The sequence below is a fragment of the Drosophila bipectinata genome, chromosome 4 (assembly GCF_030179905.1).
Source record: "Drosophila bipectinata strain 14024-0381.07 chromosome 4, DbipHiC1v2, whole genome shotgun sequence".
NCBI classification, from domain to species: Eukaryota; Metazoa; Arthropoda; class Insecta; order Diptera; family Drosophilidae; genus Drosophila; species Drosophila bipectinata.
In genome coordinates this window covers 15,368,320-15,393,319 of record NC_091740.1, presented here as the reverse complement: position 1 = coordinate 15,393,319, position 25,000 = coordinate 15,368,320, and the positions used below count along the sequence as shown (strand labels likewise).

Below are 25,000 nucleotides of genomic sequence, written 5' to 3'. Positions count from 1 at the left end.
TCTGGGATATCCGATGCTCCTTTCAGCAAATCGTTAGGCATCAGTGAAGCCTCCTGGTCCACCGTCACCGGTAGATGAGTGAGCGGACGAGAGTTTACGATGCTCTCCGCCTCAATCAGCAGGTTCTCCAGTACATGCTCCTTGGGCGCGAGCTTCTTCATTGTGTGCTCCAGCACCTTCTTCACGCACTCCACCATCCTCTCCCAGGCACCGCCTTCAGCTAGGTTCGCCGGGCAGTTGAAGATCCAATCGACTCCCTTAGACGACAGCTCGCCCTGGATCTGTGCAGGCTCGAACACTTCGCTGAACCTCTTGGCCTCGCGGTCGGCTCCTTATCCTGACCACTGGTCCACGGCGGCTCATGAAGTTCCTCATGGCGATTATGCAGGAGTCGGTGGACAAATCGTGAGCCATCTCCAAGTGGATAGCCCTCGTGGTCAGGCACGTAAACAGTGCCACCCACCTCTTCTCTGTGCGACGTCCAATTGTCACAAAGAGCGGCCCAAAGTAGTCCAGGCCAGTAGACTTAATTGGCCATCCGTTGGCCTCTAGCCGATCCGCAGGCAGGGGGCCCATCTCGGGCTGTGTGAGTCATGCCTTTCGCAGCTTGCAAACGTTGCATTTGCTTACCACCCTCCGTAGCAGTATCCGCAAGTTCGTTATCCAGAACTTGCTCCGAATCGATCCGATCGTCGCCTCCGCGTTTTGGTGGCACATCTTTTCGTGGTGTTGCTGCGGCCGAGATGACCAGCGCCTCCTCGTGAGACAGTATGATCGGCCGACGTGCGTTGTATGGCACATACGTCGCGTCGTCGATCCTTCCACTGGCTCTCAATACTCCGTCCTCGTCAAGGTATGGGGACAGTCCGTGCAGTCGGCTGTCTTTGGCGACGTTTCCTTGGCTGTCCTCAGCAAACGCTTCTCGCTGCGACTGCCGTATCAATGCGCGCTCTGCTTCAGCGCACTCCATCGCGGTCAATCCGTAGAACTCTTCATCGCGACGTATTCCACGGCATCGTCGAACAAATCTGAGCTCCCACGCAGTCGTCCTCACCAGTCGATTATAGCTGGAGAACCTCTGCAGGGATATAAAGTTTACCGTGACCAAGGCAAACTCACATTTCATTTCCTCGTCGTCGGTCGTCGGAGGAATCCAGTCCTCGATCGATCTCGGCCAGCTCTCCTCTGGTCCTCGTAGAAACGGCGGTCCGCTTAGCCATCGCGAACCGATGCTGAGATCCACGGCCTTGCGCGGCCTTGTCGCGTCATCCGCCACGTTTTCGGCGGACGGGATCCATCTCCAACTGTTTGTATCTCCGGTGGGTGTTGCTTATCCAGTGCAACACAGTCTTGGAGTCCGTCCATAGCGCACAGCTGCTGATCGCCACACCGTGCTCCTGCTTGACGGTGTCCATCAATCTCGTGCCTAATACCGCTGCTTGGAGTTCCAGTCGCGGGATCGACATGGTCCTCATCGGGGCGCATTTCGTTTTGGAGCTTATGAAGTGCGCCTGCACGTCTCCGTACGTGGCCCGGCTCGGGACTCGATGGTACTTGACGCCGAACTTGAAATCATCGGTTGCCGGCTGCCAGTACATCCCAAGTACCTTCTCCTCAGCTTCGGTCCATCCGACGCTGGCGATGGACTCAAGTGGGTTCAGCGCTCTGACCACACTTGCCGAACTGGAGGTAAATCGGCACAAATCAAAACCTGCTTCAGCGTGAATTTCCCTCACCCGTGTCGAGACGGCGATAGCTTCGTCCTTGCTGGCGAAACGTAGTGGTATTCGTTGATGGCCAGGGCTTCACAGGCATTCACAGTCTTCACGTACTCCGCCGAACATGGTGAGCAGGCCGCTCCGAACGTCATCACTGCCATCTCGTATACGTCCGGCTCTCGCTGGTCGTCTCCGTCTCTCCACAGAAACCTCTGGGCGCATCTGTCCTTCGGCTGCATCAGTACCTGATGAAACATCTCCTTGATGTCTGCACAAACTCCAACCGCTCCTTCCCGAAAATGGAAGAGCACTGCTGGGAGGGGCTTGTAGCGCTGTGGGCCTTTCAGTAGCGCTGAATTCAAAGACACACCGTCCACCTTGGCAGCCGCATCGAAAACCAGCCGGATTTTCCCAGGCTTGTTCGGGTTTTCCACTCCGAAGTGCGGCAGGTACCACACTTGGCCCTCCTGAAACCTCTGGACTTCCTAGGTCTCCAGTCGTCGTGCGTATCCCTTCTTGACATAGTCGTCCATTATCCGGATGTAAGCCGACGCGAAGTCCACATCGCGCTTCATTTTACGCTCTATGTTGACGAGCCTCCTGAGGGCCATGCTGTAGCTCTCCGGCAATCTCACTTCGTCGTCCTTCCATAGCAGCCCGGTCTCGTATCTCTGGCCTACACGTTTGGTCGTCTTCTCCAGGGTGCCCAGGGCCCGTGCGTCGCCGCTATCTCCGACTGACGGCTCCAGGTCCACTCTGCCAGCTGCGACTGGCTGCACCGGCTTCGCTCCGAAATTCTCGGTCTCGAAGTAGTCGCTGACCATCTTCTCCAGAAGATCATCCTGGGGCACGGCTAGGAGGCACGAACTCAGAAGCGGCGAGCTCGGCTTTCCGTTCACCGGTCCATATACCACCCATCCAAGTGCGGTGTCTGCTGCAAACGGCCCTCCAGATCCATAACTTTTGGTTCTGAAGGGTACTCTTAAGTGCGCATGATCCAGTCCAATTAGGATTCTCGGCGTCGCATTGTTGTACGGCATCACCGGCAGACGCGTGTTCGCCTTCACTGCCTGTACATCCTCCTGACGCAGGCTCTGCATCGGAAGGTTCAGATTGGCCATTCCGTACACATTTTTCAGCCCATGGCGCTTTGGCTTGCCCGCTGCGCTGATCTGCAGGCTGACCACCTTCGTGTGCTCTTTGGCGGATTTTCCACCAAACCATTGCACATTCAGCTGTCGACTCTCGCCTTTCAGGTTCAGGCTGCGGATGAGTTCGTCGTCGATGAGTGTGACAGACGATCCTTCATCCAGCAGTGCGTACGTGTCGACCTTCGTATTCTCGCCGTACAGCGTCACGGGTAGAATCCTGAACAGCAGGTGGCATCCAATTGGGTCGATGCTGAGGTTTCTGTGCGGCAACTCCTGGCGATCGTACGCCGATCGCCCTTCATCCCGCTCACGTCGCGCGTCTACAACTGCGGCCGACTGACCGTGGCACTCCCCTCCGATTGTTGCCGTCTCTGTACGGCTGTCGGTCCTGATCCCTCCTGTGGCCCCCATCTGCGACTGGCGGCCGTTTGGATCGTTCAGGTACTTCGTGGAGAAGGTGGTGATGCCTCATCTGGCATCCGAGGACGTTGCATCCGCGGCTCTTCCTGCAGAAGCGGGACATGTGTCCGGGCTCCAGGCACGAAAAGCACAGTCGTCGCTTCCTCGCGGACTCGATCCGTGTCGTTGTAAAGGCGCTGATGAAGTCCTTGCAGTCCCTGACCTGGTGCTGTCCCTCGCATAAAGGGCAGCATCTGGGGCGGTTGACATATCGCTCCTCCTCGCGAACACTATTCGCGTGCAGAATCGTTCGCTTCGGTTGTTCCCTGGCTCCGGCGTCCGTGACAGTGCACACCAGTTTGGCGAATTCATGGAGCCACTCGCTCAGGTGCGCCACCGTCGGATACGGCTGTATCGTGGCCGCGTGCCTTGCCCAGTCCAACCTCTTGCTTAGCGGCAACTTGGCTATCAGCTCCTCCATTAGGGTTGGGTTGGCTAGGTGCTGGCTGGCGGTCGCGGTCGACTGCAGGAACGCTGACAGGTTGCTAACCTTCGTCGCGAACGGCACGATCCTCGCGATGTTGGCCTCCTGAATCGGCTGCACTTCGCGCACGCTCTCCAATTGGCTGCGGATCAGTTGCTCCGGGAATCCATACCGGAATCGTAGCTGCTCCATAACAGCTTGTGCGTTGCTGGGATGGATGAGCAACGACTTCACTGTTTCGCGAGACTCTCCCTTCAGGACTTTCACTAGCCTCTGGTTGTTCTCCAACTCGGTGCACTTGTAGGCTGCAGTTGTCTCCGTGAACGCACACAGGAATATTGGCCATCCCCTGGTTGACCCTCGAAATCGGGAAGATCAGGTAGTCTGCGTGGCGTCCATCCTTGTATGCTTGTCGTCGGCGCTCCATATGATATGGGCGATGGCGCAAGTACCTATGGGTGAACATAACCTAGCACCGGCTGTGCTGCGGCGGTCACACAAGATGGCGGAGAATAGCCCAGTATTGTTGTTGTTGACACAGGTTGCCCGTTTGCCCAATGGCCGCCAAGCGTCGGCGCGAAATTCGCACTTCATTGTGGCGGCAAATTTGCACTCACTTGTGCCGGCAACTGCAGCGATGGCGTCACTCCGAGATCCGTTTGCAGATTGTCCCTCATCTGCCTGGGCAGGTTTTCGCTCAAACTCTGCCGTGGCGCTGCATGATGTGCCAGCGTTCCACTCGAACATGGCGGTGTATTCGCTGCACCGCTCACTCCAACGCCGCGTGCCCCGATTCCAACGGGATCTCTGGCGGCCTCTGCTTGTCCTCCACTTGCTCTTGCCTTCGCCAGCTCCGTCTCCAGACGTGCGATCCTTTCCATTAAGGTCGCCACTACAGTTGTGGAATCCGTAGTCTGCCCCGTCGCTTCGGGCTGCAGGTTATTTGCCGCTTTCCTGGCGGCTGTTCCACTTTCCTTCGGAGTCTGTGGCCTCTGCCGATCACCAGCCACACTCGCAGAGCTGTTTGCGGTGTCAGTTGCTGTGGCCGTGGTGGTCGCAGTTGCGGGAACGCCTGAGGCTTCCAGCCTGAGGCTCCGCCTGGGTGAGTGCTTCGTGGGCATCATCTTGCAGAGTGCGAATAAAAGAATTTGTCATCGCTTGGCCGATCACAGGTATGCCTTATAACACTCAGATTGGACAGTTGTTGAAGTGATGTGGTGTGTAACGATCGTTTTATTCTAAAAGACAATTGTTCTGATACATAATTCCTTATCCTACATACCGCAGTTTCTCTTCCCCTTTCTGTGATGGCGCAAATCGATGTGCTTTATCCGCCCAATTATTTCTTCCAAGCTACCCGATTTAGTGTGAACAGATAACATAAACCTAAAACCCTAAACATACAAAATACTGACATCTAACACCTAACACTAATCTCAACTATCGATAGCCACTAGTTCGTTCCGCGACAGGGAGGGTAAGGTATTAAATTTTTTTTTTTTCATTTTTTTTTTATTTTTTAAATTGAATGCATATCTGAAGAATATTGTGTCAAAATTTCAAGTCAATAAAAGCAAAATTGACGAAGTTATTAGTTATTGACGAAGTTGCTTATAAAGGTTTTACACTGGATTTTTTTGTGTTTAAAACTTTAAAGCGTTCTTCCCACAACTCACGTTTTCAAAGTCGGTGCCCCTCATAACTTCAAAACTACTGCCCCGATCCTTTTGAAACACTATTTCTGTACATATTTTACGAGGTAACGCTGTCGAGTTTTTTTTTTTTTTGTTCATAATTTTGATTTTGCAATGACAAATTAACCGATTTTTTCCCAAAAAATTGAGTTTTTCACTTCAAAGTCTTCGAAAAAATTAAAAAAAAATTGCAATTTTCAAAAAACCTTCACAGCGTTACCTGGGGCAAACTATTATCTAACGAATGAACTTTAATTTTTTGATTACAAATGATCCAGCACGGAGTTATGAGGGGCACCGCAATTCATACTTTAATATACCGTTGGTTGAATAAATAAATTTTAACTGTGTCGTCAGGAAAAAAATCACAAAAACATGGCTTTTTTCGCATGATTTGACCTACTCTCCCCTTAAGGATATTGAAATTTTCTTGGTACTTATTATACTTTTGCAGAGGGTATTATAATTTTGTTCAAAAGTATTATACATAACATTAAAATAAAATGGCGAAAATTAAAGTCGCTTAATAAACTCTTAAAGTCATATCTTGACAATAAGATATTTTTTGTGAGATGCAATACTTCCATGTCAGCTGAACATAACATCGAACCTGGAGTTCCTCAAGGCAGCGTTCTCGGGCCAACTTTATACCTACTCTACACTTCTTATATCTCTACGATCAGACAACTGACTATATCTAAGTTTGCCGATAACACCGCGACCCTAAGTCGAACTAAATATTCATAACAAGCTTCAGCGCATTTTTCGACCCATCAAGATGTAGTAGAAAAATGACTCTTTGACTGGCTTAAAAAGTAAATGAGTCCACTAAGCGTAAAAACTCCGATGTTTGTGATCCGCCTCAGCCTGCTCAGCCGACAATAACGCAGCCGCTCATTTTTGCTACCCCAAGGCCTAAAACAAACATTTTTTGCCCGCGCTGATGTGCAAGACTTGTTTACCCAATTGTTGGCCAAAGAACATTTTCGTCCAAGATAAACAGTCTGGTACCGTAAAGAAAATAGTTTTAAAACCATTGGGAGGAAAATTTCAACATATTATAACCATTGACCAACCTTCCACCTCTTCTTCGTCCACAAATTCAAAAAACGAATATAATGCACTAACACTTACCTATCAAAAAACTAAGGGGCTACGAAGCAAACTCCCTAAACTATATTCTGATAGTTCACTTTTTGCATCGCATGGCATAATTTGTCTGCTATTCTATCCGTTTTGTATCTTATGACTGATTGTCACCAGCTTGTAGCTGCGGGCGACTTCAATATCCCCGAATTATAGTGGCCCAATGTCGATAACGCACCATCTTTATCACTTAAAGAGATACGAGATCGTTTATACGATATTTGTGACCACTACCCGCCAATTTAATATGCACACAATTTTAACAACGCCAAAATGATAAATAGAAGTCACCTGCAATAGTACCTTTTGCAGCATGCACCTGATTCTAAGATGAAAACGAATTCCTAGGCAGGCCAATATTTCTTTATTTAGTGTATCCACTCGATAGATGTGGGAAGTTCACCCATACACGCACGAAAGGACCAAAGCACTATAGAAAATTTGACCACTTTTTTCGGCCCAAATTAATTTATCAAGAACGAAAGATATTTTAGTTCTGATTTTTGTTTTGAGTTCACATGTTCAATAGATTTAGGATTTAAAAAAAAATGTGTGCATGGTACCGGCCACATTTAAGATACACATTCTAACTCAAAAACTAAGCAAGATATTTGGATTCCGATTTTTGAATTGAGTTTATATGGCCAAAAGAACTAAGATTTGATTGTGGGTGTGGCACCGCGATCACATGATAACATATTTAAAAATCACATGCTACCTAAAAAAACAGGTTTTTTTGGTGGTTTTTAAATTAAAGGTTTCGAGGTTGCCTCCTTAAAATATAATATAATATTATAAAGCTTTTCTACTCATATAAAGGAAATTCATGGACTCGGCCGGACTTAGTTTTAATCTCTTTTTAAAAATGAGATTTAATTCTAAAAATTCGTTTGCTAGACTACTTACATTTGTACTCTATTAAAAGGACATCAAGTTTTTTGGACATTTCCCCTACACAAACTCATAAAAAAACCACACTAAAAAGTATTCATATTTTTGAATTCATATTTTTGAATCAAAGATTTTGATTTTGTTCATTAATTTTTCACTTTTTGCGTTTCTAAAATGGCACTCAAATCTAAAATTGCAAGCTCATGTAAGAGTTAACATCAACAGCTGATTTCTTCGCCGTGGCGCCATCTATGAAAATGTCTGGTATGCAACATTGAAAATTGATATATTGTGAATGATATGCAGTTAAAGGTGTTTAAATTCTTTAACTTTCAAAAAATGATTTTGGCCAGAAAGAGAGGTAAAATTTTTTAGAGTGCAACGGTCTCTCTCTCCTTAAGATTAAAATGAAGCTTGTGAGATTAACAGTTATATTTATACCCTTGCAAAAGGTATTACAATTTTGGTGAAAAGGGTGCAACGTAGTGAAGGAGACATCTCCGACCCTATAGAGTATATATATTCTTGATCAGTATCACCTGCTGAGTTGATATGAGCGTGTCCGTCTGTCTGTCTGTCCGTCTGTCTGTTTCTACGCAAACTAGTCTCTCAGTTTAAAAGCTATCGACTTGAAACTTTACACACACCCTTCTTTCTTTATAACTTTGTTATAAATTTCTGTTATAACTTTGTAAACACTAAGCGTAAACATGTATCTCTACCGCCTTTTCTTACATTTGAAAATTCATCTGAGACCTCGGATCAGGCCATTGCCGATCTATTCGCAATATTTTTTCAAACAACTTATTCGCCGCCTAAAATGACAGATAAGCCTTCAACATTTAACATTCAATCAGCAAATCTTATTTTCTGTCCCTTTTTCTCCGAGAATAGCTTATTATATGATCTTTTAATGGGCAAGCCCGTTTATTTGCGAGGCCCCAGGGGCGTATACAGGTATCTGCCTGGGGAAGGGGGCAATCATAATTATACCATAATTATAATTTTGATCAAAAGTGTGCAACGCAGTGAAGGAGACATCTCCGACCCTATAAAGTATATATATTCTTGATCAGGATCACCTCCTGAGTTGATATGAGCATGTCCGTCTGTCCGTCTGTCTGTCCGTTTCTACGCGAACTAGTCTCTCAGTTTAAAAGCTATCGACTTGAAACTTTGCACACACCCTTATTTCCTTTGCACGCAGGGAGTCGGAACGGCCGGGATCGGCCGTTTATATCTTATAGCTGCCATATAACTGAACGATCGGAAATGACCCAACTTACGTGTTTTTTAAGATAGAAAGCTGGAACTTGGTACACATTCTATTTTTGGTCAGTTAATCCGATCTACCAAATTTCATAACGATCGGCTGACTATATCCTATAGCTGCCATATAACTGAACGATCGGAAATGGTACTTGGTAGAAATATCAACTTTCGTATTTTTGAAAATAGAAGCTTGGGACTTTTTTTTAGATTTTTTCTCTTGGGCAAATGGACGTTGTTTGCGAGTATTGTGGTGCATTAAAGTTTTCCGGAGAAACGCCTGGATTATGCTGCGTTAATGGTAAAGTGAAATTGCCAGTGTTGACTCCGCCACATGAGCCATTGTATTCATTGCTTTGCGGCGAAACACAAGAATCACGCCACTTTCTTGCAAATACTCGAAAATACAATAGTGGTTTCCAAATGACGCCATTTGGGGCAGACATTATCGAAGAAGGAGGTTTTAATCCGACATTTAAGGTATTTATTTTTGTACTTACATAGAATGTAGTTAAAGAATCTGGTTTTTATTTTGTAGATACAATTCACCATACAGATTCACCATCGAATTGGATCATTACTACCTTTCGAAGATACACAAAATAAATTTTTACAAATATATTTCATGGGCAACATGGAAGAAAAACTTGATCGACGCCTAGGGATCAATGCAGGAATGAAGCGAGCAATTCTTCAAGACTTGCAGTGTCTGCTTCATGAACATCATGCGTTGGTCAGGTTGTTTAAGAGTTGTCATTGAACATTTAAAATAATCCAGATGCAGTGTGCAACATAAAAACAATCGTCTATGGGCATAGTGCCCATATTTTGGATGAATGCACTATAGGTCGTAAAATTGGAATGGGGAATTGGATTGGTCATTTAGGGATATAAGAAACAATGATAAACTACGGCCCTTTACGGCCCTTTGTTACTCCTTTTAAGGTGTTCACGGTTAACGGACGCTGATGAATTCAATGCTTGCTTAAAATCATCGCGACTGTGGCGTAATGTTGAACAAGAACTGACCAAGAATAAGCGCGATCAAATGCGTCAGGATCCACCCTTTCTCTAAACAACTGTTAGATATTGGCGAGGGGAATTTTGTGGTACATAAAAATACTGGATCTACTTGAAATACTGAAAAATATTTATTAACCAAAATAAATGAAGAAAAAACAGCTAGCCCTTATAGAAAACAAAAAAGGGCAAAACAACGTTTGCCGGGGTTGCTAGTATCAAATAAAAAAAAATAGAAAACATCTAGTACAAAAAGATAGAATAAAACTTTTTATTATAATCAATTTTTGTTATACAAGTAATCAATTTTAATTTCATAAATATATCATGGCCATGCATATAAAAATAAACGGACATAAAATAATCATACATAATATAAACATATTTTAGATAAAAATAAAAAAAATAAAGAAAAATAGTAAAACTAGTAAGTGTAAAACTGAAACTTAAACAAAAAAAAAATTTAATCCTATTGCTATAAATTATATCATTTCTTAAAGTTTGTAAAATTTATATTAGAAAATACCTCCATTATATTACGTTATTTTTCAAAGGAGCTAAAAAAGGATTTTTTCGACCACCCATTGTACCAAAAATACTAAAGGGGGAACACACTGTAACACATTGTCGAAGTTTTTACATAATTTGAGGTCTCGGTCATATCTGAACCTAAGTGCCCGAAATACGCCCGCTGTGTCTTAGCCGCAAAGTTAATTCAATTTATCCCGAAGTTCACTTTTTAAAAAAATAATTTTTTATTCTTTATTTTTTATTTTAAAAAACTTTGTTATTATTTCTTATTTGTTTCACAAACTTCGTTTAATTGCTTAAGGCTAGACCGATTGAAGATGACAGGCCTGCTCCCGGAATATGACTGCCAATTTTTAATTACCAGATAACCAACAAACCTCGGCTTAAGAGAAATAACCCAAAAGGGTACATGGAAAGAATAAACAATTGCCCTAAGAGATTCTAAGAGAAAGGGACAATTGGTTGATGCAATAATTGAGTCATTGGTGAAGAGTGGTAAGATCGGAAGATCAATCAAATTCGGACTTCTTACATATATGTGCAAATACCTCGGCCTAAGCGAGCATAGCTATATACTTAAGAATAAATAGCCGTCTCTTCGCTGCCGCTGTTGGCAACAACGGCTGACTGAATCTGACTTGAAAATAAACTGAACGGGATCGTTGATGGTGGAAGAAACCTATTACAGTCATTTGCCATCTTTCAGTTATATGACAGCTATAGGATATAGTCGGTCGATCGATTAAATTAATCCAGATCAAGAATATGTATACATTATAGGGTAGAAAATGACTCCTTCACTGTGTTGCACATTTTTGACCGAATTTCTTTTCCTCTGCAAGTATATAAACAGTATAGGGTGTATTTCAATATAAGGCTGATTTCAGTAATTGAAAAGTCAAACGATTTCCCGGCCTGTTGGGGTTGTACTTCAGAGCAGGCCTGCCATAGCCCCCGGGGCCAAAGACACAAGTCACTATTTTGACCTAATAATAGATAAGATTTTAGATAAAATGCTACAAAGTACTTTTTTTGAGTTTGCATCGGTGAACCCGTTGTTATATCATTAAAATAGCCATTAGCAATAAAAACTTTCTATTAATTGTAGCTTTTGGGATATACGGGGCCTATTTCCACAATGTCTGGAGCTTTGAGCCCTACCAATTTAAGCCTTTATTCAGCTCCAATGGCTGTTACGCGTTCAAGTACCCGGACACGTTGGAACGAAGAAGAGCTGAATGTAATATCGCATTCTATATCTAGTACAAATATAGAAAATACTCAAGTAATATTAATGGATGATGGTAAGTTTATTTTTTTTTTATATAACATGAATAATTTGCTTAAATAATTTTTCAGCATCGGGGCGCTATATTGAAGAATACGCAAACCGTGACTTTGAATCATAATTTCAAACATTGTATGGTTTAGAATAAACTTGAGTTTTATGGAAAAAATATAAGTACCTAAAGTATGAAAAGACAAATTTTATAAAAATCATAATAATCAAAGGAAATAAACTATTAATGAAACGTTAATTAACAAAATTGTATGGTATGCTTTAGGTAGGAATAACAAACGAGCAGGCAATATTTCATATAACAGGCAATATATTACATTTCAAGGGCTTAGATAAGTTGTCGAAAGGCCCTATTCCGGCGGCAAAGAACATTTTTTTGCCCGAACTCTGCTGTGTGCGGCAGAATAAACAAAATAAACGTATGAAGCGTATGCATTAGTTACTTATACTAATGCATTAAAATTATATGAATGTATTAAGGGCCGACCACTGGTTTAGATGTTTTCAAGAGAGCAAAACGCTATGAGGCAGACAGTTCCAACTCATAGAATATACATATGTAGTTTCTTTGTAAAATTAGATGCACCAGGGCAACGGACGCCTCTGTTAAGGCTAGTAATTCAGGAATTAGTATTCCAAAAAGGGAAATAAGAAAATTTTATAAAATTTATGTATTAGTGTAAGTATTTTATTTTAGTAAGTGCTATTTTTAAATCTATTTTCTAGAAATATATACATATGTTATATTCTATAAATATGCAAATAAAAACATAATATATATAATAATAATTATAACATTTATTAAACAGATAAGATTAAGTAAGGACCTATGTTTTTTGTTGTGGGTGCCCCAAGAAAAATTTCGTTAATATTTATTAATATCCAATAATTAGTCAAGATTGGTTGACTATATATTATTGCTTCAATATAACTCAACCATCAGAAATGGCTTAACTTGCGTACCTTTTTAATCTCAAACGACATAAATATGTAACTTTAAATCGAACCTCATATGTGGACTAGGACGAGTAAATTTGTATGGACCAAAAAAAAAAACGTGGTAAGCGACCATCAGAATCAGAAACTCTAAAGTATTCTTAGCATATCTCACTAAAAAAATCTCTGCTCTGCGGGAGGTTAAAATCCATTTTGGACCCGTACTTTCTACGTGATATGTATATTCTTCGAATACTTTCCAATTTTAATGGTCGCTTATAGCAATCAAATTTACCTGTCCTATTGTAGACATATTAGGATATGTATAGACATTTTTTGTAACATTGTGGGTCCTCCTAACATTCGTCTGTTAAACTAACTTCTCACTTTATAGCTACAGATTTCAAACATTGTATACGTGCTTCTTTTCTTTTCATACACTCTGCTGGATAGGTCAAATAGATTTTGTACATAGCTGCCGATAGCTGAATCATAAAATAACCCTTATCAAAGAAGGGTCATATTATGGAATAGAAGCATACCAAGTATCATCTGGTAAGGATACTCGACTATAGCCGTCGATCATTGTCATATACACTATGTGATACCTGGAATTCTTCTCTTTAACCAACATTCAAAAAATTGTGTATTTCAAATTAAATTGATTTATATATAGTTTATATATACAATAACAATAAATTATATAAGAATACAAATATTATAATAATATATTTTAATATAATACAGTCTATATATTATAAAGACTGTATATAGATTTATATACACATATAGTATATATGTATGATAATGATATTGATAGCCATTATATATTATTAAGATTAAAAAGATTGAACTCTTTGATAGATCAATAAAAGAACAAGAACAAAAAATTGTAAAATACGAGTAGAGTATCGAAAGTTCAAGAACTTTTTAAATATATGGATGTATCTTTGGATGTTTTAAAGTTTAAGGTTTAAACTATGATAGATTTTAAAAAATAGTGGTCATATTGAGTCGAAAATAGCTAACAACATTTATTTAAGAAACAATCGTACACTGACTGTAGTACATTTGACGAACGGTAAATTCAGCTACATATGATCAATTTGTTGAATATGTTCTTGAGACATTGTATTTTACTGGATTTAAGCAGAATTTTACAAACTTTAGAAAGTTAAATTTTTTTTTTTGCTTCTTCTTTTCTTTTAAAAATAAAAAAGTTCCAACCAAAGCACCTCTAACAATAAAAAGTTGCAAAAATCAAGAAGCAAACTCAGTTGCCTCTTTTGGATTTTTATACACTACAACTTCTGTAGACGGCACAGGATAAAAAACCAATAAAATGTACAATATTTTCCGACTTTTGCTACTTTTTCTTTAGTTTTTTAATACATAGATTTTAGTCTTCTAATTATCCTCTTAATTTTGCCTGTGCGTCAGATTTTTTTGGTTTTCAAGCTAAAATAAGTTTTTTGGAGAGGGCCCAAAAATCGACGTCCATGAAATATTTACTAAAACACGTTTGATAGCTTGAAGTAATAAAGAATATATAGGCAAACTAAAAAAAAAAACAAAGCATTTGTAACCTACAAAAATTATTTTAATTTTTATACTTAAAGTGTAACGCTGAATTGATTACATGATCAAAATTTGATTTTTAAATACTCAGAACAGATAAATGCAAAAGTAGACGGTAACAACTTATGTATTTAAGATTTTTTATTCAATGTACAACAAAATAGGAAATTTATTGTAATTCTAAAAGAAGAAATTATGAAATGTAAATTAAAAAGTGTAGCAATGTACATTGCTACATCAATAATCACCTTTCATCATCAGAATTCAGACAGCCATCAGACATCAAAGTTTTTATTTCTCCTTAAATAAAAATTATCTTTTTGGGTTGCTGAAAAATTAAGAAAACATTGGCAGATACTAATCAAGTTTTCTCCACCCGTGCTATTGCTGAAAAACTAAAAAAACATACGCCTTATTCGCTACTATGAATCCAAATTCAAATGAACGGAAAACAGTAAGGTCTGGCGCAAAAAAGGACAAATACTTAGTAAATGTAACGTAAAGTCTTGACTAATTTAATGTAATGGTTTGTGTTTTAGGTGGTAAAATGTAGGGAAATTAAAATAAATGGCATAATGTAAAAGAAACATAATTTAGAAATTCTTCAAAACGATCTGCCAGAATTTTAAAACGGAGTATATTTATGTTGCTACTGTTTAATTTTTTTTTACTAAATGGCTTTTTTACTGTTCATAGTAGTGCACATAGTGGTGAAAAGCAAGCCTTAGTGTACTCTACGAGTACCGGGTATAACAAGAGGGGACGTCTGAAGTCGAGTTTCCCGACTATTACACCTATTATTATACTATTCTACTATTATACCCGGTACTCATCTCTTTCACCCAAAATTGAACTAACCTTTAAAGTTGCTAAATTTTGAGCTTTGGCAAAAATAAACAACGGCCTACTACTACAACTTACGTCCATATTACCGATTCAGTAGAAAGCAGACTAAAAAGTCCATAACTCCTCTAAAAATGATCCGATCCGAAAATTTTAACGCGTGGATCTCGAAAACTATAAGAGATAGAACAGATTTGTAATTTTAACTTGTATGGTATTCAAGCTTATGTCAAATTTTTGCCACGCCCACTTCCGCCTCAAAACGAAAATCTTGTAACGCCAGGGCAGATGGTATTATAATTTTGGTCAAAGTGCAAAGCAGTGAGGGAGATATCTCCGACCCTATAAAGTATATATATTCTTAATCTTGATTCTTTATGAAATGATATAAGCTGTCCAAGCAGCCTGTCAGTCTGTCTGTTTTTACGCAAACTAGTCTATCAGTTTTAAAGCTATCGACATGAAACTTTACACACACCCATCTATCCTTTGACTGCGTGCAAGTAACATGCGTGCACTACATGTAAGTCGGACTTTATCCTATAGCTGCCATATAACTGATTGATTGGAAATGCTATAACTTTGGTGTTTTTAGAGCAGTGGGGGGCAAAACTAACACATGTTTAAAATTTGAGTGTGTGCGTAGCAGAGAAAAACAATGGGAGCAAAGAATTCACTGAGCGAAAAAAACGTATTTTTTTATTTCATTTTTCGTTAATTCAAAAGCTGTAATGGGCACTAAAATTGAGTATTTTATTTTAAAAAAAGCTTTGCTAGCAACATTTCTTAAATAAATAAAAAACTACGCTTCCCTATCTATATTCTTCATGAAAAAAACGTTTTCCAACCCAATTTCTGAAAAAATTTTTCTCAGTGGAAAAATTTTGATTTTTAGTTTGGGCTGTCAAATGAATCAAAATGAGAGCAAATGAGAGAGCTTCTAAAAAAAATTTGAGAGTGCTCACACTGTCAGTGTGCCGGCAGCGCTGCGGCAGAATTTCCTACCCTATACTCGCGTGCTATGTAAAATGAGAGTTTGCCCACCACTGTTTTAGAGTAAGAAAGTTGAGATTTTCATATTATAGCTGCCATATAACTGTAAAATCGGAAATGACCCAATGTGGACTTTCGTTTGAACTTTCTACAGAATAAATTTGTTGCCAATTGAATGGACCTACCAAATTTCATTGGATTTGGCCGTCTATATCTTATAGCCACCATGAAACTGAACAATCGGAATTTGGTTTTGGATAAACTTTGGTACTTTTGAAGAATAAAGTGGGACTTTAAATTCTGTATTTTAGAAAAATTTGTTTTATGATAGTATTCTCATAACGATCGGACCAATCGTATATCCGGTATTTGTGATTTATATCAGATCTTAACTGCATGAGTATATCAACTTCGGCTCCGCCTTAAAAGAAGTTAGCTTTCCTATCTTTTTTGAAAATGTTTTGATGTCAAGCTATCCCAATGCCTAATCCTTAGCTTCTTACTTAAAAAATAACTGCGTAAGAGAAATTCATTCCTTCAAGTCGACCATTCTGAAAGAAACAAAAACAAGAATGTATTTCTTACAGTGAAAAGTTTTCGGCAATCAAACAACAAAATTCATTCGTATTATCCCGATTGAGAAAAATGGAAAAACATTTTTGTATTGTAATTTCGCTTTGCCTATGCTGAACATACATAACATATGTAACTTTGCCTTTTCCATATCCTACACAAAGGAAGGACGAGAGCAATGGGAGTGGGAATCCCTGCTTTAAACTTTAAAGGTTAGTTAAAGTGTGGGAGGAAGAGACGAGTCGGGAAACCAGACGATAGCCGTCCTCTCTTTTTATGCTCGATTGAAGCTTGAAATTCGGATCCGAAAAATTTAATTTTTTCAAATGAGCTAAAGGATCTCCAAGTAACAAAATACAATTTTACATATTTAACAAGTTTGTTACCGATTTGTAGTGAAACATCGGGGTAGGTACAAATAATTATGTTCCATTACATGGTGCAATGATTACGTTTTCATATTGTAAGAGTTTTATTATCTAACGATTGAAAAGAAAAGATAAAATTCTTTGAATGTTTACGTTTTATTAAATGGGGGGAGAACGTCAAAAATCTTGAAAACGTGATTACGTGACAGGCCCATATTCAATGTTTTATTTTTTGGAGCTTGTTGACTTGTTTTGAAATTTTTGGCATGCATATGCATAAGCGTAATGTGTGGGAATGGGAATTAGCAGTGGGAATTTATGTTACATAATTTGCTTGAAAAAGATTTAGCACAAGTGTAACATTTGAATTATGAAAATTATTTATGAAAAAATTTCTTGTTGTTTTGATATATGTACTTGACATTTTTGTCAATGTTATTAGATCGCTTCTGCCAATGTCAGATCAATATGATCAGATCATATTTTATTGCTACTTAAAGACTCTTTTTGTTTTTGCTCTAAATGGCTCATAATTTTACAAAATTTAATCCGAGCACGGAGTCAATACTAATAAACTAATTTAATTATTTAAAAGTTAAAGTCACGTGAGATTTACACGATATATATTTCTAATTACAACGCCCTTTAGCGTATGTCAATTTGTATAAAGGTTCCTACGAATCGAATTAAATGTCAATAACAGCTTATAAAAAACAAAGCTTAATTATTGTAATGAATAAAAGAAATTAGTTTTTTTTTAAATGTAGTACAATAATAGCTGTAAGAGATTCGCATAGGTCAAGTGAAATCAAATATTAATAATGCGTTTAAAAATTGGCTGTGAATATAAATCTACGCTGTTTATGAGTGTAATAAGTATATGCTTGGAGTGTTTATTAATGATATATATACATGGATATAAATATTATTTTGTACTATTCGCCTATACACCTAAAATAAATAGACTGTAAAGAAAAGGAGACTTGCGATAAATATATAATATAATATATTGTTATAATAAATAAATAAATTTATATAATAGTATGTGTAACATATACAAATAAAATTTAAAAATTATGGTGAATTATTAATTTTTTTTCTTTTTTGATTTTTTATACCCGGTACTCTTAGAGTACTCTAAGTACTCTTAGAGAATTAAATTAGTTGGACCGGCAATAACCCAACCCAAATCTAGAGCGGTTGGTAATTGACTCGCTCCGTTTCTTGGACAATTGTAATAATAACTAATTAAAATCGTTTATAATAATCTTTATATTAATTATATTAATCTTTATATTAATTAATGAAGCATCTCTGATCGGCTTGCGCATCTTTTATCGCTGCAGTCTTATCTGTCCGGTGCATTTTCGCGGTATGCATTAGTCCCCTGTTCGCGTATATGCACCCGTATATATTTGTTAGGTCGTTGGCCAACGGATCGCTCAACGGGGTGCTAGCAGCACGTGGCCAAGAGGAAGAAGATTGAGACGCAACCTAGTCTGGAGAGGCTAGTTTAAAAAAAAAACTACTAGTTTCGCATCCGCTTTGTTGTTATTTGTAACGGTTGTGCTTTTCGGAGCTTTGGAAGTGCTTTAGCGTCAAAGCTCATCTACTGCACTTGTCTTTTGAATATTGGACCAAATTGAAATTATTATAAAGTTAAAGATAGTGTCGGGTTCCATCCATCTTTAATCCATCCATCTAGGTTCCAGCCATTCGAGCAATTAGACCAAGCTTGGCGAACCTAATCGAAGTACCTGATTCGACGTCACATTGCATTGCTGCACTTTCGACCCGCAGCCTCACTCCCTCCGTCGCCGTTTAAATCATTCGGTCACCTGCACTCGCTGGCTTGTTCGGAACCGTTTTTCTCGTTCACACTCTCTTGCTTCGTTTCCGGTCGCTCTTCTTATCATTGTAACGCATTGAGCCTCGCATTATTATTCTCCCCGTTCACGACTAATTGTTTGTTGCTTAGATATAAAATAAACATAAATAATTCAAACATCGAGCTTATTCTTTGAAGAAAATTTTGGAACATTATTTTTCACTAACGGAAAAAACTCGGTCACTTAACAGATAGAAACCAAATATTTATACTGATATACAACAAACAAGTCTGGCGGATGTGCGATCGATCACACAAATTAGAAGACTGAGATTATTACTGAAAGACTGAAAAGGATAAGACTGAAATAATTAATCCACTGAATAGTTTCTACTGAAAATAGTTAGTTAAACCACTTTAGGCAATAGTTTGTAAAACCATGGTAGATTATGAGTGTTCGCGTGGAACGGATGCTCCAGAAGCATCTTCCACTTATGCACCGAGAAGACTTGCGTGAGCCTCATAGGAAGGAAACCAATGCAGAAGAGGATTGAAGAGTTCACTCCGGCCATAAAGGAGCAACAATAATTAGATACGTTCTAGTCAAAGCATTCGGATCAAATGGCGCTGAAGAAACATTTACACTGATAGACGAAGGCTAAGCATGCTTTGATCGAGTCAAAAAGGACTCAGCTGACCGAAAATATCTGCCTTTTATATTAGGTAAGCTTAAGGTAAGGTCAACTTACAGCTAACAGTGAGTTCACCTTAACCAAGTGAGCAATAGGCTATTAAATAAACCACAACTATATGTATTTCTTGGCAAGTAAAATACAACTTAGGACTGCAACATGGTGCCAAAAACCAAAAAATGGAGAAAAAATATCTTTACCAACCATTTTTAATTCAACTCTCAAATGTCCTATCTCCCTATTCCTATCTCATTTCAACCCTATTCTCCTTCCTATTTTATTTTTTTTTAATATTAACTTTTAATTAATAAGTAATTCGTCGTATCCAGACTTGTTTCTTTGACCTCTAGCGCCAGATTGCCTATATCTTCTGTGAGTTCAAGTTTGCACTTTTTGCGACAAGTTGAAATATAATTATGATTCTCAAATTTTATTTGACTTAAAAAGTTTATTAAACTATTACTTAGGCATAAATAGAATTACCGTTTAAATTTATTTCTGTCGCGCTTTGACTTATTTTTAAACAGAATCACCCACTGAAGCTTACTCTTTATAGGACGTAACCTATAAAACAGACTAGGAAAGCACTTCTCAGCCCTTACTGAGCCCAAACCCAATTCCTTTATCTTAAGTTTTTGAGCGATTTGCCCAGAAGAAAAATTTCAAACAACTTTCTGACAGTCCATTTTTGGGTTCTCTTACCTCCCATGTGGTACAAGTCAATATAGTTTCGAAGCAAAATATTTTTCCCCCGCCTACTTACTGTTATTGTTCAAGTACCAAGGTAAATGTTGAGCCTCCTAGCAGAGCAGACAACCTACATGCTGCTCCTGCTGTGTCGTCTCCAAGGCCTCTGGCTGGTGTGGTGCATGAAGTTAGTTCTTCTTGGCATACGCTTAGAGCGGTAACTCGTGACATAACACTCGTGACAAATTTCTGGACCTTATATTCTCCAAAGCGACATCGTCTGTGATAGTAATTCGGTCGTCCCCGCTATCGCTTCTTTAAGACTTTCACTTTCACTTTCATTTGCTTCTGTGTTAATCGATGTGCATCTTAATAATGCTTGCTTTAAGGTTCAACCACGCTCCAAATGTTTTAGGAAAACGGATTAAAACCGTTCGCTACCATAAGCCAAAAATCGATTGGAACTTTCTGTCATTTTTAATCTATATCGAAGCTGCTACGGATTCGTTTAATGTATCATGCGTTGAATAAATTTGATCCTAAGTCTCATCATAATTGTCAACAAAACCACCTTGACTTAATATATACGTTATTCGTCTTAGACACAGGAAATCGAAAGCTTACAAAAAGTTTTTTATGTCAAGATGCTTGTCAAAATATCGAAATCCCATCGTCGTCGCATGCAGACCTGTATCTATTGTGCTCCGGGAAAAAAGTATTCAATGATATCAAAAAAGTGCAATGACTGGTTTCGTAAATTAACAACGCGAAAAGACGCTTTCAGCGATGAAATCGCTAATAATTATATTGATTAATTAATTAATATAAAACATAACATTTAAAACTCGAACAAAATCAACCTCGATTGCAATGAGTCTAAACGACGTTAGCACATAACGTCAACGTGAGCAAGACGAGAGACGGCTCTCAGTACAAAGAAACAACGCTTACTTCACTTTCAAAGCAACCGAAAGTATTGCAAGCTCATCCCAAACACGGTCAATTACACCAAACTTGAACGAATACTAAACGTAGAGAGAGAGAGAGCGCGTTCTTGCTCCCCCTCGCTACAATCGATGTCTCTACAGCCAAAGAGTGCAGTAACTAGCAGGAATAAGACTCCGCCAATTTACATACGAGAGTTCCAACGTTCTTGTCAACAAAATTATAGAGCTTATTGGCAAGGACAACTTTCACATAATACCACTCGTAAAGGGCAACATCCAGGAAACAAAAGTTCAAACGAAGTCTAAAGATAATTACAGAGTATTATCGAAATACCTCACCGAAAAAAATAACTTTTACACGTATCAGCTACTTAACTTAGTCGTACTTAAGGGCATATAGTCCGAAGTATTGCCTGCAGAGATAACAAAGGCGCTACAAGAGAAGAGATTTAGCGCTAAGACAGTCTTCAATATCCTTAAGCCCCTAAAGAAATACGAAGTGCACCCTATGTACAATCTTCAGTTCCTGCTGCACCGCAGAATTACAGTTCACAAACGCAAGTTTACGCACAAACGCAATGGCCCGGTACAATGTGCGAACTGTCAAGAATATGGCAATACAAGGTCTTACTGTAAACTGCGCCCGGTGTGTGTTGTGGTGAGCTTCATGACTCCGCACACTGCCCAGCGGGCAAAGATGACCACAACTCAAAAAAGTGCGGCAACAGCGGTGGAAATCACTAACTAGCCCAGTTGCCCAGTTTATAAGGAGCTGAAAGGGGACTTGCTGCCCGCATCCAAAATAATCAGTTCATAGCCTCCAGGTCAAGCCCTGAAGTCTTCTTCTCGACTGCAGCCAGATCCTCACTAGGACCCATAAACTCTACCAAAAATGTCACACACGCAAGCGCTTTAAAATCAGGACTGGTTACCCAAGCCTCAAAAAGCTCACTGCCGCAATCAGCACACCAAGAACCGAACACGGCTACAACAAAGTCTACAACAAAGCCTTACGGAGTTTATGTCGTTTATGCTCACAACTATGCAAGATCTGATGCGAAATCAAAATCTATTAATACAAATGCTGGTTTCACAACAATAATGAATAATGAATTCCCTGCGAATATCTACGTGGAACGCTAACGGCGTTTGGCAGCATAAACTCGAGTTAGCGCAATTCTTACTAGACAATCAAATCGACGTAAAGCTGCTTTCATAAACACATCTTACGAACAAATACAATTTCCAATTACGAGGATATTCGTTCTATAGAACAAATCATCCAGATGCTAAAGCACACGGCGGGACTGGAATTTTAATTAGAAGCCTTATTAAGCACCATTATCATCCGAAATTTGCTAAAAACTACCTACAGGCCACATCAATAAATATACACCTAAATACTGGCAAGCAATTAACTCTAGCCGCTGTATACTGCCCCCCACGCTTCACCATAGCCCAAGATGAGTTTATGCAGTTTTTCAACTCACTCGGAGACCACTGGGGATCTCGTCTCGTGACCCCAAAAAGAAAGCAGCTCTGTAATGCAATTATCAAAGCTAAGAACAAGCTAGACTACGTTTCTTCTAGCACACCAACGTACTGGCCGGCAGACCCAAAGAAACTTCCCGATTTAATAGACTTTGCGATTACCAAAAACTTTCCTAAAAATCTGATAAGCGCTTAATGCCTTACTCTACTCCGACACCCAGGAAATGGGACACATAAAACCAATTGGGTTAAGTACAGGAAGTATATAAGCTCACACATTGAGCTGAGTCGTCGCCTCAGCGACGAAGCTAACGTAGACAGTTAATTCACTGGAGTCTGTACTCGTCTCTGCAGCTCGAGTTTCAACACCTCAAACTATAAACACACAATGCATTCAAAAGAAGACAAATCTACAAATCGAACAGCTCGTCCTCGAAAAGCGACGCTTACGTCGAGAATGTTAATTTCACAGATCGCCATCTGCTAAGCAAAGATTAAAACATGCCTCACGTCAATTTAATCAAGCTCTACAGCAAGAAGAAACGTTTGTCCACCGCCACTAAATAGAGCAATTGTCAACTAACAGTACAAAACACTCACTATGGAGAGCTCACCCAACTGTGAGAAAAACTTTCGTAATGATCCTAGCTTTTAGTAGTAATGATCCTATATGAAACATAAATTCCTCCTTTCCTCTCATATAAAAGTGTCTCAGATCCTTCTGAGCCAGGTATGGCTAATCTCTTTGCATCATTTTTTCTAACAGCTTTTTTTCCGATTCATATGATCTCAAGTCTTCTTATCCCTATAATTACACATTGTCAACACACGTCGATGACACCTAATGGTCCATGATCAGTCCAGACGCAAGCTTCCGTTCACCTAGACCAAAACAAAAAGATCGAGATGCTTTATACGTAAAGTTTAAATAAAAAAAATATGACTATATCTATGCCTATATAACTGAACGATCGGAAATGGTATTTGGTAAAAATACCAACTTTGATAATTTTGATATATGTAGAAGCTTGAGACTTTTTTTTAGATATTTTATTGTAATTAATTGGTTTTGTTATGATATTCTCATAAGGACTGGCCAACTATATCCGATGTTTGCGATATACATCCGGTTTTAACTGCAAAGGTATATCAACTTCGGCTCCGCCTGAAGTTAGCTTTTTTTTATTTTTATAATTTCATTCTTATGATGTTGATGACAGTATATTCCACATAGAAAATTAGAAGTAAACTTAAATTCTAAAATTATTAGGTTAACCAATTATATTTAGGAAACCCCGAAATGGTGTTATGCCATAGCCATTCTAATACAGAAAATTATTTTATTTGCTCCGAAATAATAGTTTACCAAGCGCAATTATTAACTACATCTTGTGGACATATATTTCACCGTGCGTGTTACAATTCCAAAGTAGGAAAGTCAAAAAGGTGTCCCGTCTGTAAACAGAAACTAACCCAATCTAATTCAGCGTCTGTTAAAAACCTTAGTTCAGATCGATTATCTGCTTCACGCACTTTCGTGACTTCAACATCTCAATCCCTACAGACTCGACTCCAAACAAAACGTATGGCTGCCGTACAACAGTCAGAGGTTCCTTATTAAGACTCGAACAATATTGCTCAGACCATCACCAACCAACCGCAAGAACCCGCCAATACGGATAAAACGGTATTTTCAACTCTTTCCGAAGCAATAAAAGCAGCCATGAGAGAACAAACTCAGATGATATGTTCTAGCTTAACCGATCAAGTAACAAGATAATCCAAGCACTCTCAGGTTGCCTTCGTGATGGTAGTTTCAGGGTTTGCATTTACTACTCCGTAGCAGTGAGATGCATTGAAATATTGCTCTGCTATTGCTACCGCTGTCACTTTTTCCGAGAGCGGGAGCGGAACCGTAGCAGAAAAAAGAAAATTGTCTGCTCTGCTCTGCTCCGAGCTACGAAAAGTTCAAAGCTATAGCAAAGCAATAGCAGAAAAGCATATTGTGTGCTCCTCCTGAGCGAGAGCAGAGCAGAGCAAAAAATATTTTTGTATGTGCTACTGCTTTATCTTAGTTTTGTTTTTGGTTTTTTCTCACCTGATTTTTAGGCACCGTCACTGTGGGACCACTTTCTTTACCTTCTTTTCTTCCTTACCCTCTTCTTTACCCTTGTAAGAATGCTAAGAAGAAAACATCAGCAAATTATAGTTCAAATCAATAAAAAACAATTTGTCCGATCCTACATTGGTCTAGTCACCGAGAATAGCGTCCCATTTAATGTGCTAAATTCTGACAATATGCGTAACATAATGGATCCCATATGTCAAGGTCTAAAAGAAAAAAGTGAGAAAAACTTTTCATTAAATGGAACAAAGTGCAAATCTGTTCTTCGAGAGGTAGCAGAAAAAATTCGACAAGAAATACATAACGAATGTAAAAATCGGATTCTATCTTTAAAAA

General features: G+C 39.3%; 2 protein-coding genes across 5 annotated transcripts in view; one reads left to right on the top strand and one right to left on the bottom strand.

Moving 5' to 3' along the window:
* The window catches only part of NfI (Nuclear factor I), a 262,100-nt gene extending 246,549 nt beyond the window's left edge, over positions 1 to 15,551 (top strand). For all 4 annotated transcript variants that reach the window (XM_043213373.2, XM_043213372.2, XM_070282370.1 and 1 more), the window contains 2 exons: positions 11,412 to 11,607; positions 11,663 to 15,551. In XM_043213373.2, the coding sequence (XP_043069308.1) occupies positions 11,412 to 11,607; positions 11,663 to 11,712 (246 nt within the window). In that variant the 3' untranslated portion in view covers positions 11,713 to 15,551. The remainder of the gene's footprint in view (positions 1 to 11,411; positions 11,608 to 11,662) is intronic.
* Positions 4,343 to 5,119, bottom strand: LOC138926823 (uncharacterized). The gene is made up of 2 exons (XM_070282375.1): positions 5,035 to 5,119; positions 4,343 to 4,990 (listed from the first exon to the last, which is right to left on the bottom strand). Exon 2 carries the CDS (start codon positions 4,874 to 4,876, stop codon positions 4,343 to 4,345), a length of 534 nt encoding a protein of 177 aa, XP_070138476.1. The 5' UTR covers positions 4,877 to 4,990; positions 5,035 to 5,119.
* Positions 15,552 to 25,000: the final 9,449 nt, after the last annotated feature.